This window comes from Salvelinus namaycush, chromosome 5 (genome assembly GCF_016432855.1).
Source record: "Salvelinus namaycush isolate Seneca chromosome 5, SaNama_1.0, whole genome shotgun sequence".
In the NCBI taxonomy this organism is placed as follows: domain Eukaryota; kingdom Metazoa; phylum Chordata; class Actinopteri; order Salmoniformes; family Salmonidae; genus Salvelinus; species Salvelinus namaycush.
The window spans coordinates 61,459,244-61,475,852 of NC_052311.1; the positions used below are offsets into that span (position 1 = coordinate 61,459,244).

At 43.2% G+C, this 16,609-nt stretch overlaps 2 protein-coding genes across 2 annotated transcripts in view; one reads left to right on the top strand and one right to left on the bottom strand.

Annotated features, from left to right (window-relative positions):
- Positions 1 to 1,042: 1,042 nt before the first annotated feature.
- The window catches only part of LOC120048635 (trypsin-2-like), a 43,607-nt gene continuing 28,040 nt past the window's right edge, over positions 1,043 to 16,609 (bottom strand). Inside the window, exons 3-6 of the mRNA XM_038994740.1 lie at positions 2,015 to 2,265; positions 1,696 to 1,832; positions 1,392 to 1,493; positions 1,043 to 1,211 (exon numbers count right to left, since the gene is read on the bottom strand). Of these exons, the coding sequence (XP_038850668.1) occupies positions 1,164 to 1,211; positions 1,392 to 1,493; positions 1,696 to 1,832; positions 2,015 to 2,265 (538 nt within the window). The 3' untranslated portion in view covers positions 1,043 to 1,163. The remainder of the gene's footprint in view (positions 1,212 to 1,391; positions 1,494 to 1,695; positions 1,833 to 2,014; positions 2,266 to 16,609) is intronic.
- LOC120048644 (trypsin-2-like) lies at positions 11,282 to 13,024 on the top strand. The gene is made up of 6 exons (XM_038994751.1): positions 11,282 to 11,362; positions 11,539 to 11,689; positions 11,828 to 12,078; positions 12,265 to 12,401; positions 12,579 to 12,680; positions 12,856 to 13,024. The coding sequence occupies exons 1-6, from the start codon at positions 11,323 to 11,325 to the stop codon at positions 12,901 to 12,903; spliced, it is 729 nt and encodes a 242-aa protein (XP_038850679.1). The 5' UTR covers positions 11,282 to 11,322; the 3' UTR covers positions 12,904 to 13,024.

Sequence of the window (16,609 nt, forward strand, 5' to 3'; positions counted from 1 at the left end):
TTGATTATCATTGATTGGTAATGCCTGACCTGTGTCTATAAATTCCTATCTGTCACGTGAACTGATTGAGATGGTGGTTGCTTATAGAGATTAAAGTCACGTTTTATTTCGCTCCTGTACGCTGCCTCTGTCTGATCTTAACTTTCATTATAGTTGACGTTCCAGCCTTCGAACCCCCTTAAAGGCGCCTTACACTATTGAACACATACACAACAGTATGTGTTAATAGCATACTGTAGCAGCAATATAAAATGTGTATACAAAAGACACTCTTCACTGAATATAGTTCATTTTGATTTATTGGAGCATTGGAGAAAATACAAAGTTGTAACCGTTTTTATGCATCAAGTGATCACTTCTCTCTGACATTTACACAGGCATAGCCCCATAAAACCAATAATTAATGTTGCCACATGGATTCATGGAAAATATGAACATGTCTATGACGTTTCCAGTAGAAAGATGTTTATAGTGAGAAATAATTCCTCCTAACAGTTTACAAGGTTAAAGGGATAGTTCACCAAAATTAAGAATTAAAATAATCCTAATGATTTGTAGAGAGAGTAGTCTGTGCAGTCAGAGAATCTGTATTCTGTGGAGCCAGAGAATCAGCAACCCAAGTTTTGTTTGATATGTTCCCACTTAGAATACTTGATAGCCAATAATAAATGGGACTGGTAGGACCCTCTTTTAACATGCTCTAATTGGTCAACTGAAGATCAATACTTTCTTGACATCATCACCATACATTGTGTATTCGGACTTATCCCTTATAGTTTATTGAAGCCTTAAAAACACCTACGGTACATGTACATTAGAAGTGCTTTAAGCTGTTATAGTTACAGCATTTATAAACCAACACAAATTGAGACATTCCACTTGCAATCAACGCTCCTTTGATGACATACAGAACATACTATTGCACTACTACATTCATGAACATGTGTTCTATGCTGCATGCATGTAAGAAGTACCTTCTACAGTATATTCATTTTTATAGTTTTAAAGTTTTATACCTTGGGAATAGACACAGTAACTGAAATGATGTTAAATGCTTTATTTGTCATTAGTATTTAATCTCCAGTATAAAAGGTAGATGTTGAACTGCACAGGATGTTGTAGAGTTCTGGGACCATGCTGGAGGACCGAAGCTAGGATCAGACTTAGTAGGTGGCCATGGTGCTGGTCAGCCAGTTATTGAAGATGCACACCTGGAGGAAGAGAAGAAGAAGACATTATTGGACACACTCAATGGGAGGCAACATAAGAACCATCAATCAATGTTTAATAGACAATGTCTTTTTCCTTCAGGAAACCAAGGGATATCACAGTGATGTATGTATTTTGATGTTTTCCTCAAACACAACAGGAAAACCAGTTTTCTGTCTTACCTTGGCGTAGACACCGGGGTTACCGGGCTCAGCACATCCGTAACCCCAGGACACAACACCCTGAAGCTCACCATTGCACACCACAGGGCCACCGGAGTCACCCTGAGAGAGAGAGATAGAGAAAGAAAGAGAGAAAGATTAAGAAATCGAGAGAGAGATAGAGGAAGGGAGAGAGAGAGAGAGAGAAAGAAGGGAGACACGTGATTTGAATTGGTTATTTCATTATCAATTTCTAATCAATTGAAAAAGTACATTTAAAGTCATCATTGTGGTACCACTAAATTGAGATCAGTGTGGTAAGTACCTGGCAAGAGTCCTTGCCTCCCTCCAGGTATCCAGCGCAGAACATGGCGTTGGTGATCATGCCAGGGTAGGAGTTGTTACAGTCGCTGTAGGACAGGATGGGGATGTTCAGGCACTGCAGCTTGTTGCTGTCAGCAGCTGTAAGGAAAAGCAGACAGAGAGAAATGGAAGAATGGAGAGAGGGAGAAGGAGGAGAGTTATGGTTATATATAATGGCATTGCGTTTCTAATAGTATATTTTCAATGCCTTTAAACACACTCAGTCACCATGAAGATGACCAACTGGCACATGTAACCTTTGACCCAGGTTCTGCACTCACTGGAGCTCATGGTGTTTCCCCATCCAGAGACGGTACACATTGTGCCAGCGGGGGCACAGCTGCTGGGCAGAGCAACAGGCTGCACGTAGGTGTTGAGGGTGGCGGGCTTGCTCAGCTTGATCAGCATGATGTCATTGTCGATGTTGTAGGAGCTGTAGTTGGGGTGGGGGATGACACGGGAAGAAGAGATTAATTGCTCCTTACCTTCAGTCCTGTCAACGTTGTGCTCACCCAGACACACCTCCACACAGCTTAGGGTGAAAGAGAAAGAGGGAAAGGAAAGTCTTTCATCACTTGATGGTGTTCTGTGCTGAGCCTTGGGGTGCAGGTGAAGTGAACTGCATGATATCATCTGGATGATCGGATGTTGTTAAGCCATGACAGACATGTAAATAACCTTGTACAAGCCTTGGCGTGTGCGAGCCGGAACGGCTCATAGGAACAGGAGCCTATCTCCTGTTTCTGTAGGGTGAGGCAGCTTGATTTACCAATACACATATTGAATGTATTCATTAAATGGAAATCTTACTCATCTATAAGCACATAGGATACTTCAGGTACAGTTGAAGTCGGAAGTTTACATACACTTAGGTTGGAGTCATTAAAACTAGTTTTTCAACCACTCCACAAAATTCTTGTTAACAAACTATAGTTTTGGCAAGTCGGTTAGGACATCTACTTTGTGCATGACACAAGTAATTTGTCCAACAATTGTTTACAGACAGATTATTTCACTTATAACTCAGTATCACAATTCCAGTGGGTCAGAAGTTGACATACACTAAGTTGACTGTGCCTTTAAACAGCTTGGAAAATTCCAGAAAATGATGTCATGGCTTTATAAGCTTCTGTTAGGCTAATTGACATAATTTGAGTCAATTGGAGGCCTACCTTCAAACTCAGTGCCTCTTTGCTTGACATCATGGGAAAATCAAAAGAAATCAGCCAAGACCTCAGAAAAAAATTGTAGACATCCACAAGTCTGGTTCATCCTTGGGAGCAATTTCCAAATGCCTGAAAGTACCACGTTCATCTGTACAAACAATAGTACGCAAATATAAACACCATGGGACCACGCAGCCGTCATACCGCTCAGGAAGGAGACGCGTTCTGTCTCCTAGAGATGAGCGTGCTTTGGTGCAAAAAGTGCAAATCAATCCCAGAACAACAGCAAAGGACCTTGTGAAGACGCTGGAGGAAACAGGTACAAAAGTATCTATATCCACAGTAAAATTTGTCCTATATTGACATAACCTGAAAGGCCGCTCAGCAAGGAAGAAGCCACTTCTCCAAAACCACCATAAAAAAGCCAGACTACGGTTTGCAACTGCACATGGGGACAAAGATCATACTTTTTGGAGAAATGTCCTCTGGTCTGATGAAACAAAAATAGAACTGTTTGGCCATAATGACCATTGTTATGTTTGGAGGAAAAAGGGGGAGGCTTGCAAGCCGAAGAACACCATCCCAACTGTGAAGCACGGGGTGGCAGCATCATGTTGTGGGGGTGCTTTGCTGCAGGAGGGACTGGTGCACTTCACAAAATAGCTGGCATCATGAGGAACGAAAATTATGTGGATATATTGAAGCAACATCTCAAGACATCAGTCAGGAAGATAAAACTTGGTTGCAAATTGGGCGGCAAGTAGCCTAGTGGTTAGAGTGTTGGAGTAGTAACCGAAAAGGTTGCAAGATCGAAACCCAGAGTTGACAAGGTAAAAATCTGTCATTCTGCCCCTGAACAAGGCAGTTAACCCACTGTTCCTAGACCATCATTGAAAATAAGAATTTGTTCTTAACTGACTTGCCTAGTTAAATAAAGGTAATGTAATATATATATATATATATTTTAAATGGGTCTTTCAAATGGACAATGACCTCAAGCATACCTTCAAAGGTGTGGCAAAATGGCTTAAGGACAACAAAGTCAAGGTATTGGAGTGGCCATCACAAAGCCCTGACCTCAATCCTATAGAAAGTTTGTGGGCAGATCTGAAAAAAGTGTATGCGAGCAAGGAGGCCTACAAACCTGACTCAGTTACACCAGCTCTGTCAGGAGGAATGGGCCAAAATTCACACAACTTATTGTGGGAACCTTGTGGAAGGCTACCCAAAATGTTTGACCCAAGTTAAACAATTTAAAGGCAATGCTACCAAATACTAATTGAGTGTATGTACACTTCTGAACCACTGGGAATGTGATGAAAGAAATAAAAGCTGAAATAAATAATTCTCTCTACTATTATTCTGACATTTCACATTCTTAATGAGTCGGACGGGAAGGATATACTCCAAACACCCGAACAGGCCCTCATCCCCATCATTCGCTGGAGAAAGAAACAGATTTCGTGGAAAGATATTGGGTGCCTTGTGAGGGTCAGGCGACGAGTGCCTAATCTGTCTTTGCCATATGTACTGTTAGCCAATGTTCAATTGCTGGAAAATAAATGGGCCGAACTGAAAGCACGTATATCCTACCAACGGGACATGAAAAACGCTAATATCTTATGTTTCACAGAGTCGTGGCTGAACGACGATATTAATAACATACAGCTGGCGGGTTATACACTATCGACAGAACAGCAGCCTCTGGTAAGACACGGGCGGGGGCCTATGTATATTTGTAAACAACAGCTGGTGCATGATATCTAAGGAAGTCTCAAAGTTTTGCTCGCCTGAGGTAGAGTATCTCATGGTAAGCTGTAGACCACACTATCTACCTAGAGGGTTTTCATCTGTATTTTTCGTAGCTGTCTACATACCACCACAGACCGACGCTGGCACTAAAACAGCACTCAATGAGCTGTATACCGCCATAAGAAAACATGAAAACCCTCATCCAGAGGCGGTGCTCCTAGTGGCCAGGGACTTTAATGCAGGGAATCAGTTTTACCTAATTTCTATCAGCATGTTAAATATGCAACCAGAGGGAAAAAAATTCAAGACCAACTTTACTCCACACACAGAGATGCGTACAAAGCTCTCCCTCGCCCTCCATTTGGCAAAACTGACCATAATTCTATTCTCCTGATTCCTGCTTACAAGCTAAAATTTAAGCAGGAAGCACCAGTGACTCGGCCTATAAAAAAGTGGTCAGATGAAGCAGATGCTAAACTACAGGACTGTTTTGCCATCACAGACTGGAATATGTTCCGGGATTCTTCCGATGGCATTGAGGAGTACACCACATCAGTCACTGGCTTCATCAATAGGTTAATTGATAACGTGTTGTCCCTACAGTGACTGTACGTACATACCCCAACCAGAAGCCATGGATTACAGGCAACATTTGGACTGAACAAAAGAGTAGAGCTGCCGCTTTCAAGGAGCGGGACTCTAACCCGGAAGCTTATAAGAAATCCTGCAATGCCTTCCGACGAACTATCAAACAGGCAAAGCATCATTATAGGGCTAAGATTGAATCGCACTACACCGGGTCCGACGCTCATCGGATATGCCAGGGCATGTAAACTATTACAGACTACAAAAGGAAGCACAGCCGTGAGCTGCCCAGTGACACGAGCCTACCAGACACGCTAAATAACTTCTATGCTTGCTTCGAGGCAAGTTACACTGAAACATGCATAAGAGCATCAGTTGTTCCGGATGATTGTGTGATCACGAGCTCCGCAGCCAATGTGAGTAAGACCTTTAAACAGGACAACATTCACAAGGCCGCAGGGCCAGATGGATTACCAGGACGTTTACTCTGAGCATGTGCTGACTAACTGGCAAGTGTCTTCACTGACATTTTCAACCTCTCCCTGTCTGAGTATGTAATACCAACATGTTTCAAGCAGACCCCCATAGTCCCTGTGCCCAAGAATACTAAGGTAACCTGCCTAAATGTCTACCGACCCGTAGCACTCACGTCTGTAGCCATGAAATGTTTTGAAAGGCTGGTCATGGCTCACATCAACACCATTATCCAAGAAACCCTAGACCCACTCCAATTTGCATACCGCCCCAACAGATCCACAAATTATGAAATCTCTATTGCATTCCACACTGCCCTTTCACACCTGGACAAAAGGAACACTTATGTGAGAATGCTATTCATTGACTACAGCTCAGCGTTCAACACCATAGTACCCTCAAAGCTAATCACGAAGCTAAGGACCCTAGGACTAAACACCTCCCTCTGCAACTGGATCCTGGACTTCCTGACGGCTGCCCCCAGGTGGTAAGAGTAGGTAACAACACATATGCCACGCTGATCCTCAACACAGGGGCCCCTCAGGGGTGCGTGCATAGTCCCCTCCTGCGCTCCCTGTTCACTCATGACTCTACGGCCAGGCACGACTCGAACAACATCTTTAAGTTTGCCGATGACAGAACTGGGGTAGGCCTGATCACCGACAATGATGAGACAGCCTATAGGGAGGAGGTCAGAGACCTGACCATGGGGTGCAAAGACAACACACTCTCCCTCAACGTGATCAAGACAAAGGAGAAGGAGGACTGAGCAGGTTGAGAGCTTCAAGTTCCTTGGCGTCCACATCACCAACAAACTAACATGGTCCAAGCACACCAAGACAGTGGTGATGAGGACACAACAAAACATATTCCCCCTCAGGAGTCTGAAAAGATTTGGCATGGGTCCTCAGATCCTCAAAAGGTTTTACAGCTGCACCATCGAGAGCATCCTGACGGGTTGCATCACTGCTTGTTATGGCAACTGCTCGGCCTCAGACCGCAAGGCACTACAGAGGGTAGTGCGTACAGCCTAGTATATCACCAGGGCCAAGCTTCCTGCCATCCAGGACCTCTATACCAGGCGGAGTCAGAGGAAGGCCCTAAGAATGTTCAAAGTCTCCATCCGCCATAGTCATAGACTGTTCTCTCTGCTACCGCACTGCAAGCGGTACTGGAGCGCCAAGTCCTAGGTCCAAGAGGCTTCTAAACAGCTTCTACTTCCAAGCCATAATACTCCTGAACATCTAATCAAATGGCTACCCAGACTATTTGCATTGCCTTCTACGCTGCTGCTACTCTCTGTTATTATCTATGCATAGTAACTTTAATAACTCTACCTACATGTACATATTACCTCAATTACCTCGACACCGGTGCCCCTGCACATTGACTCTGTACCGGTACCCACTGTATATAGCTCCGCAATTTTTATTTTACTGCTTATTCTTGTCTCCTACTTTTTTTTAGGTATTTCTCTTAAAACTGCGTTGTTGGTTAAGGGCTTGTAAGTAAGCATTTCACTGTAAGGTCTACACATATTGTATTCGGCGCATGTGACAAATACATTTTGATTTGAATATATAAAACAGACCGTTAGTATATGAACCATTATATACAACTCATATCTTTGTATTAATTGAACTGAAAAAGTACATTTAAAGTCATCATTGTGGTACCACTGAATTGAGGTCAGTGTGGTAAGTACCTGGCAAGAGTCCTTGCCTCCCTCCAGGTATCCAGCGCAGAACATGGCGTTGGTGATCATGCCAGGGTAGGAGTTGTTACAGTCGCTGTAGGACAGGATGGGGATGTTCAGGCACTGCAGCTTGTTGCTGTGTGTGAGTGTGTGAGTGTGTGAGTGTGTGAGTGAGTGAGTGAGTGAGTGAGTGAGTGAGTGAGTGAGTGAGTGAGTGAGTGAGTGAGTGAGTGAGTGAGTGAGTGAGTGAGTGAGTGAGTGAGTGAGTGAGTGAGTGAGTGAGTGAGTGAGTGAGTGAGTGAGTGAGTGTGAGAGAGAAAAAACTCAGTCACCATGAAGATGACCAACTGGCGCATGTAACCTTTGACCCAGGTTCTGTACTCACCGGAGCGCATGGTGCTGTAGTTGGGGTGACGGATCACGCGGGATGAAGAGATGAACTGCTCGCTACCCTCAGTCACCTTGATGTTGTGCTCGCCCAGACGCACCTCCACATGAGAAGATCAGAAGATTCTATGAATACTCCTGAGTGGCGCAGCAGTCTAAGGCACTGCATCTCAGTGCTAGAGGTGCCACTACAGACCCTGGTTCGATCTCGGGCTGTATCACAACCGGCCGTGATCAGGAGTCACGTAGGGCAGCGGACAATTGGGCCAATGTCGTCCGGGTTAGGGGAGGGTTTGGCCGGAGTAGGTCGTCATTGTAAAATAAGAATTTGTTCTTAACTGACTTGACTAGTTAAATAAAAGTTAAATAAAATAAACAAATGCAAGAGAGAGAGGTCCAATTAATTAACTTAGTTTTTGAGTTTGTATTTAACTATGTCCTTTAGTTTAGCCAAAGTTAGATTGTCACTAACCATGTTTCCATCCAAACATTATTTTGCAAGTAAAGTACCTGTCGGATAAAAAAACTCACAACAGTCCTGATGGAAACAGTATAATATTAGGTTAACTTTCCTAGATGTTGACAGAACAAAATACGCTAGACGGGTGTACACAATATATTGGAAGTAGTTCACATGATACTTACGACTTGTAGCAGTGAGCAGCAGACACCACCATGTGCTGGAGATCAGGGAGCCACCACAGAAGTGGTACCCAGACTGCAGAGACACCTGATTAACCTTTCTGAACCACCCATCCCGGATCCGGGATAATTGTCATCAGCAACGCTGAATAGCATAGCGCCACAGTCAAATAATATTACTAGAAAATATTCATATTCGTGAAATCCCAAGTGCAATATTGCAAAACACAGTTTAGCCTTTTGTTAATCCACCTGTCGTCTCAGATTTTGAAATGATGCTTTACAGCGAAAGCAATACAAGCGTTTGTGTAAGTTTATCGATCGCTCGACAAAACATTAAGTACACTTAGCATCAGGTAACTTGGTCACGAAAATCAGAAAAGCAATCAAATTAATCGTTTACCTTTGATGATCTTCGGATGTTTTCACTCACGAGACTCCCAGTTAGACAACAAATGTTCCTTTTGTTCCATAAAGATATTTTTATATCCAAATACCTCCGTTCGTTTCGCGCGTTATGCTGAGAAATCCACAGGAAAAAGCGTTCACGACAACGCAGACAAAAATTCCAGATAATATCCATAATGTCCACAGAAACATGTCAAACGTTTTTTATAATCAATCCTCAGGTTGTTTTTCAAATATCTATTCGATAATATATCAACTGGGAGTGTTGGTTTTTCAATAGGACCGGGAGTAACAATTTATTTTTTCAAAATAAAAGCCTGAAACTATGTCTAAAGGCTGTTGACACCTTAGGGAAGCCATAGAAAAAGGAATCTGGTTGATATCCCTTTAAATGGGTGATAGGGATGCATAAGAACAGAGAGGTTTCAAAAACAGAGGCACTTCCTGATTGGATTTTCCTCAGGTTTTAGCCTGCAATATCAGTTCTGTTAAACTCAGACAAAATGTTGACAGTTTTGGAAACTTTCGAGTGTTTTCTATCCTAATCTGACAATTATATGCATATTCTAGTTTCGGGGGCTGAGAAATAGGCAGTTTCAAATGGGTACATTTTTTAGCCAAAAACGAAAATACTGCCCCCTACACTTAAAAAGTTTTTAAGGTTAAGATACGGGAAGGGTCAACTGATCCTAGCTCTGAGTCCAAGGCCAACGTCTATGCGAATGAGACTCAAACCTGTCAAATCCCCTTGCAAAATGTAGCCCTACCTTTTCATTAAGTATTGGTCAACGTTGTTTTATTAGTCCCAGTACAGAGTTTATTGATTGAGTTAATTCCAGATTTAGGACTGGATTCAATCCGTATTGTGGAAGTATCATTCAAGGTCAGGGTTAATATGTGAAGGTAATTTCCGAATGAGCTGACATATGCAGCATTTACCGTGAATGACGTCTCCGCGAACAGGGGAAAATGCCTTTAAATTTCAATTGAGTTATAACGCAGATTTTCTGCGATACGGATGAAATCCAGCCCTTCATTTCTACCAGAAGACAGTGATACAGTACACTAAAACTGCTAGTTTGAGATGACCAGTATTTTCTGCAGTTCAAACTGTATCTTGACCTCAACATGGCTGCAACACAGCTGTGTGTGAACACACATAATCTACCCAAGGCCTACTGTACCATAGCTTTGTAGATTAGATGTTTACTTAGTCACATGCACAGGGCCGCAGATGTCGTTGCAGTGTACAGTGAAGTACACAACTTCTTCGGGATCTATTCTGTGATATTATCCTACATTCCTTCCACATTTCCACAAACTTCAAAGTGTTTCCTTTCAAATGGTACCAAGAATATGCATATCCTTGCTTCAGGGCCTGAGCTACAGGCAGTTAGATTTCGGCATGTAATTTTAGGCGAAAATTGAAAAAAAGGGTTGTATCCTTTTTAATGAACATGGCCTTATTTCTATTACAGCATATTGGATGACTGTCATTTATATTCCATTCATCTATCTTAATGTAACAGCGATAGGTTGAGGCTACTACATGATACTCAAATTTGCCCTATACCCATCATGAGGTTGCTACAACCTAGCCTATAAATGAAACTTTACATTGTAGGTGCATAGGTCGAGAGAAATTTGAGTTATCAAGGTGACAGACATCGACACATTCAATACTGCCTTGCCTGCATCTGGACATAAATGTAGGGTTAGGGTTGAGCCGGGGTGTGGACATGAAGCTAGGGTTACGGTTAGAGTTATGGGTTAGGGTTGAGCCAGGATGTGGACATGAAGCTAGGGTTACGGTTAGAGTTATGGGTAAGGGTTGAGCCGGGGTGTAGACTTTAATCTAGTGTCAACCACAGGAGATTGTGGCACCTTAATTGGGGAGAACAGGCTGGTGGTAATGGCTGAAGCTCTGTTAGTGGAATGGTATCAAACACATGGTTTCCATGTGTTTGATCCCATTCCATTTGCTCTGTTCCAGCCATTATTATGAGCTGTCCTCCCCTCAGCAGCCTCCATTACTGTCAAGTAAAACTGTTTATTTTAATATTGTGTTAATACCAAATATAATACATTACACTACCCAAGTGTGTGCTTACTTTGAGTGTTTTACTGTATATTAACTGCATACAGTATAACTTATGTAATGAACTCATGGCCCTAAGGTATTCAAAGTCAGATTTTAAGACAGCCATGTATGACTTTTCAACAAAACCCCTTAAACCCAGTTTACAAAGCTAAATTTGGCCTTGTGAGCAGCAAAGCTGTGTTTGTCAACTTCTGCAAGAGAATACCAACGTGTGAACCACACAGCTGTGTTGCTGACCTTGGCAATGCACCTTTTGCCTCTGATTGGCTTTCTCTTGACCAATCAAACAGTTCCATTAAACGGGGCGGCACATCCGATTCTGCATATATACCAGGGGTGCAGATTAACCCCTTTCATCGACAGGATCATACAGCAACCATGATTTCTCTGGTCTTCGTTCTGCTCATTGGAGCCGCTTGTGAGTATAGTAATGATCATAGAAAAAAGAACAGGACTGTGTAATGACACTAACATCACAAAGGTGTTTCTTTGATGTTATTAAGAAATATGTTGTTGTTTTATCATAGTGCTATGCTTTTCCATCTCAAAAGCTGAGGTAATATAGCTAAGAATGTGCCTGCTCTCTGTTTACAGTCGCCACGGAGGACGACAAGATTGTCGGAGGGTATGAGTGCAAGGCCAACTCCCAGCCCCACCAGGTGTCTTTGAACTCTGGGTACCACTTCTGTGGTGGCTCCTTGGTCAATGAGAACTGGGTTGTGTCTGCTGCTCACTGCTACCAGTCGTAAGTACACTCCCAAGTGAACTGCTAGCAATAACATATTGAGTCAATAACACCTTGCAACAATTTGATAAGCTTAACTTTTGCCAAACTAAAGGACACAAGTGAACTCCACATTCACATGAACTCTCTCTCTTTCAGCCGTGTGGAGGTGCGTCTGGGCGAGCACAACATCAAGGTGACTGAGGGTAGCGAGCAGTTCATCTCTTCATCCCGCGTGATCCGTCACCCCAACTACAGCTCCTACAACATCGACAATGACATCATGCTGATCAAGCTGAGCAAGCCCGCCACCCTCAACACCTACGTGCAGCCTGTTGCTCTGCCCAGCAGCTGTGCCCCCGCTGGCACAATGTGTACCGTCTCTGGATGGGGAAACACCATGAGCTCCAGTGAGTGCAGAACCTGGGTCAAAGGTTACATGTGCCAGTTGGTCATCTTCATGGTGACTGAGTGTGTTTAAAGGCATTGAAAATATACTATTAGAAACGCAATGCCATTATATATATATAACCATAACTCTCCTCCTTCTCCCTCTCTCCATTCTTCCATTTCTCTCTGTCTGCTTTTCCTTACAGCTGCTGACAGAAACAAGCTGCAGTGCCTGAACATCCCCATCCTGTCCTACAGCGACTGTAACAACTCCTACCCTGGCATGATCACCAACGCCATGTTCTGCGCTGGATACCTGGAGGGAGGCAAGGACTCTTGCCAGGTACTTACCACACTGATCTCAATTCAGTGGTACCAATAATGACTTTAAATTTACTTTTCAGTTCAATTAATACAGAAATATGAGTTGTATATAACTCTTTCTTTCTCTATCTCTCTTTCTTCCTTCCTTCTTCCCTCTCTCCCTCTCTCTCTCTCTCTCTCATTGTCTCTCTCTCAGGGTGACTCTGGTGGCCCCGTGGTGTGCAACGGTGAGCTCCAGGGTGTTGTGTCTTGGGGTTATGGCTGTGCCGAGCCCGGTAACCCTGGTGTCTATGCCAAGGTAAGACAGAAAAATAGTTTTCCTGTTGTGGAAACATCAACATTCATACATCACTGTGACATCACTTGGTCCCCCCCCCAAAAAAATACATTGTCTATAAAACATTGATTGATGGTTCTCATGTTGCCTCCCATTGAGCGTGTCCACTGTCTCCCTTCTTCTTCTCTTCCTCCAGGTGTGCATCTTCAATAACTGGCTGACCAGCACCATGGCCACCTACTAAGTCTGATCCTAGCTTCGGTCCTCCAGCATGGTCCCAGAACTCTACAACATCCTGTGCAGTTCAACATCTACCTTTTATACTGGAGATTAAATACTAATGACAAATAAAGCATTTAACATCATTTCAGTCTACTGAGTATTTTTCCCAAAGATAAATAAAAAAGTGAATATACTCTCAAAGGTTCTTCTTACATGCCTGCAGCATTGAGCACATATTCATGTATGACATAAAATATTTTGTTCTGTTTAGCATCAAGGGAGTGTTGATTGCAAGTGGAATGTCTTCATTTGTGACAGTTAATAAATGCTGGAATTATATCAGCTGAAAGCTATGGTCTGTGATTGGTACATATATTTCTTGACTTTTAAATAAATGCAGATTTTTTTAAGAGTATAATGTATAAATGCCTCAGGAGCTCAGGTAATCTGTCGTACCCCATCAGACACTCAAACTGGACAGATTTATCTCCATCTCTGCATTCAAAGACTCAATCATGGACACTCTTATAGACAGTTGTGGCTGCTTCGCGTGATGTATTGTTGTTGTCTCTACCTTCTTGCCCTTTGTGCTGTTGTCTGTGCCCAATAATGTTTGTACCATGTTTTGTGTTACTACCATGTTGTTGTCATGTTGTGTTGCTACCATGTTGTGTTGTCATGTGTTGCTGACATGCTATGCTGTTGTCTAAGGTCTCTCTTTACGTAGTGTTGTGGTGTCTCTCTTGTCGTCGTGTGTTTTGTCCTATATTTTTATTGCATTTTTTTTTTTAAATCCCAGACCCCGTCCCCACAGGAGGCCTTTTGTCTTCTGGTAGGCCGTCATTGTAAATAAGAATTTGTTCTTAACTGACTTGCCTAGTATAATCCATGTTAAATAAAAAAATTCTAATAAAAGAACGCAACATTTTACTCCATTGTTTGTAAACAATGTAATTGTAAACAAACACTATAACTTCGAAACACGGGTCATGATTCAATCATATGTGCATTGTTGACAAGCGCATTGCTCTGTCGATAATTTTGCTTTATAAAGACAATTTACTACTCTCTATAGCCCTCAACTCAACTCTAGAATAGAAAACTAGCAGGTTCCGGACATTGTAGGATAAGAGTTGAATACCGCTGCTCTATAGCAATCATTAAAACAAAATGTATTTTTTATTTGGTTGAGCTATCCCTTTAACAAATTAAACTGTTAGGAGGAATTATATATGGACATCCTTATATTGGAAATGAGTGCAAACATTAGTTATGTATTCTATGGGGTTATGGTTGCATACAGTTCAGAGAGAAGTGATGTGTTACAACTGTAACCTGTGTGAGATGGCTAGCTAGTTAGGGGTGCGCGCTAGTAACATTTCAATTTGTGAAGTCACTCGCTCTGAGAACTTGAAGTAGTTGTTTCCCTTGCTCTGCAAGGGCTGTGGCTTTTGTGGAGCGATAGGTAGCTATGCTCCGTGGGAGGCTAGTGTCGATGTGTTCAGAGGGTCCCTGGTTCAAGTCCAGGGGGTGGCGAGGAGAGGGACGGAAGCAAAACTGTTACATTGGTGCTGTGAGGTAACTTGCACAATAATTGAAGGCAGCCAGGGATGATGTAGTGGTAGGATCACTAGGATGCTGTGGGTTGAGTAGCTAGCTGTACTGACTAGTTTGTCTAGCCAGCAGGTTATTCGTCTGTCCCTCGAGGATGATGACAAATCCGGTGAACCACAACATTAAACAAGTATAGCGAGTGGAAAGGAGTTGGCTATACTCATACTGTCCCGGCCTATTAAAGAAAAGCAAATTGAACAATAAACTTCAGTGTCACAACACTCTAGCAAACTTTGTCACTGTTCTCCAAGATCACCTCCATCCAATTCTCGCGTACCCGCCCAATCTACTTCACGCCAAGCCGTACGTGGATGCGGACAGTTCTGTACGGGGACGCGGGAAGTTCAAGAAAATAATAAACTAAATCCAGTTTTTACAGGGGGTTACATTCACCCCTCACTAGGAAAACTTGATGTCCTGACAAGCTATACATAAAACATAAGATTAGGCATCACAATGAATTTGACACATTACACAGTTTACGACACACCTTGAGCTATAACTTCTCTTAACACTATGCAACAGTAAAGAAGAGGCATATAAAAACACACCTTCAAACCAAAAAACTGTCAGAAGTATGAGATGTATGTGGTGCAAGAAAACACTGTAATGAGGTGAAGTGATGGCATGGCGATGTACGTGACTTCTTCACCCAGCCAGCTGAAGGACCTCCCGGATTAGTCTACTTTCAAAGTTTCTGCCCTGATGCCCTGATCAGAGTTCATGCAGGAAGGAAGGCCATAATGGACAAAGAACTTCTCCCAAAGCACCCTGGCCACAGGGCTGGCTTCCTGGTCTTAAGTGGCGTAAGCTTGGGCGTAGCGAGTGAAGTGATCTGTCACGACGAGGAGGATGTTACTGATGTTCTTCGTGTCATTCTCCAGAGAGAGGAAGTCTACACACCAACTCTAGGGGGGCTACAGTGGTGATCTTCACTAAAGCTGCTGATCTAGCGGGCAGGGTCTTCAGCTGCACACACCTTGCACATGACTTGCAGTGAAACTCAATGTCTCTGAATATGAAGTGCCAGTAGAACCCAGCACTGGCTAGATCATGTCCACTCATAACCTAAATGTCCCATATCATTGTGGAAAGACTTCATGACCACGGCTCTGAATTATTTGGCGAGAACCAGCTGCTTTCTTTTGACCTGACTGGGGCCTCTATGGAGTCTGTAGAGCACACCTTGTTCCATAGAGAGCCCCTCCTCTTCTTGTTCTTGATAGAGCACTTCTCCCAGGCCAATTAAGCTGGCGTTAATGTGAAGCAGGTAAGGCTTGCTTTGGTCTGCAACGGCCAACACAGGAGAGGCTGTAAGGTGGTTCAGGATGTTAATGAAGGCCTCTTCACACTCTGAGGTCCAGTGATCTCCAAATGGCTCACAGTCCTTGAAGTAGGTAACTCCAGGAAGGGGGTTTGACTGGTCGACTGCTTTCTCTTTGGAGACTCTTCAGCAGAGTCTCACAACTCTATTGCTGGTTGAAAACTGTTTTCTGCCCCTCCCAAAATATAGAATTTGAAGATAATTGGCCCTCTTTCTGGGACTCACCAACAAAGAGTACCAAGCCTGGCCTGCTGAGGAGTGATGGACTCCATCCTAGTTGGAGGGGGTGCTCTCATCTCATCTATGAACATAGACAGGGCTCTAACTCCTCTAGCTCCACAATGAGGTAGGGTGCAGGCCAGGCAGCAGCCTGTTAGCCACCCTGCCAGCTTAGTGGAGTCTGCCACTAGCATAGTCAGTGTAGTCAGCTCAGCTATCCCCATTGAGACCGTGTCTGTGCCTCAATCTAGGTTGGGCAAAACTTAACATGGCGGTGTTCGCCTTAGCAATCTCACTGGAATAAAGACCTTCTCCATTCCTGTCATTATTGAAAGAGATTGTGATATCTCACATCTCAAAATAGGGCTACTTAATGTTAGATCCCTCACTTCCAAGGCAGTTATAGTCAATAAACTAATCACTGATCATAATCTTGTTGTGATTGGCCTGACTGAAACATGGCTTAAGCCTGATGAATTTACTGTGTTAAATGAGGCCTCTCCTCCTGGTTACACTAGTGACCATATCCCCCGCGCTTCCCGCAAAGGCGGAGGTGTTGCTAACATTTACG

What these genes read in the sequence shown, in the direction of transcription:
- LOC120048644 (XM_038994751.1), top strand. Translation starts at nt 11,323, where the DNA reads ATGATTTCTCTGGTCTTCGTTCTGCTCATTGGAGCCGCTT. An exon ending in GGGAAACACCATGAGCTCCA is followed by an intron (nt 12,079 to 12,264) that starts GTGAGTGCAGAA and finishes TTTTCCTTACAG; the next exon opens with CTGCTGACAGAAACAAGCTG. An exon ending in GAGGCAAGGACTCTTGCCAG is followed by an intron (nt 12,402 to 12,578) that starts GTACTTACCACA and finishes TCTCTCTCTCAG; the next exon opens with GGTGACTCTGGTGGCCCCGT.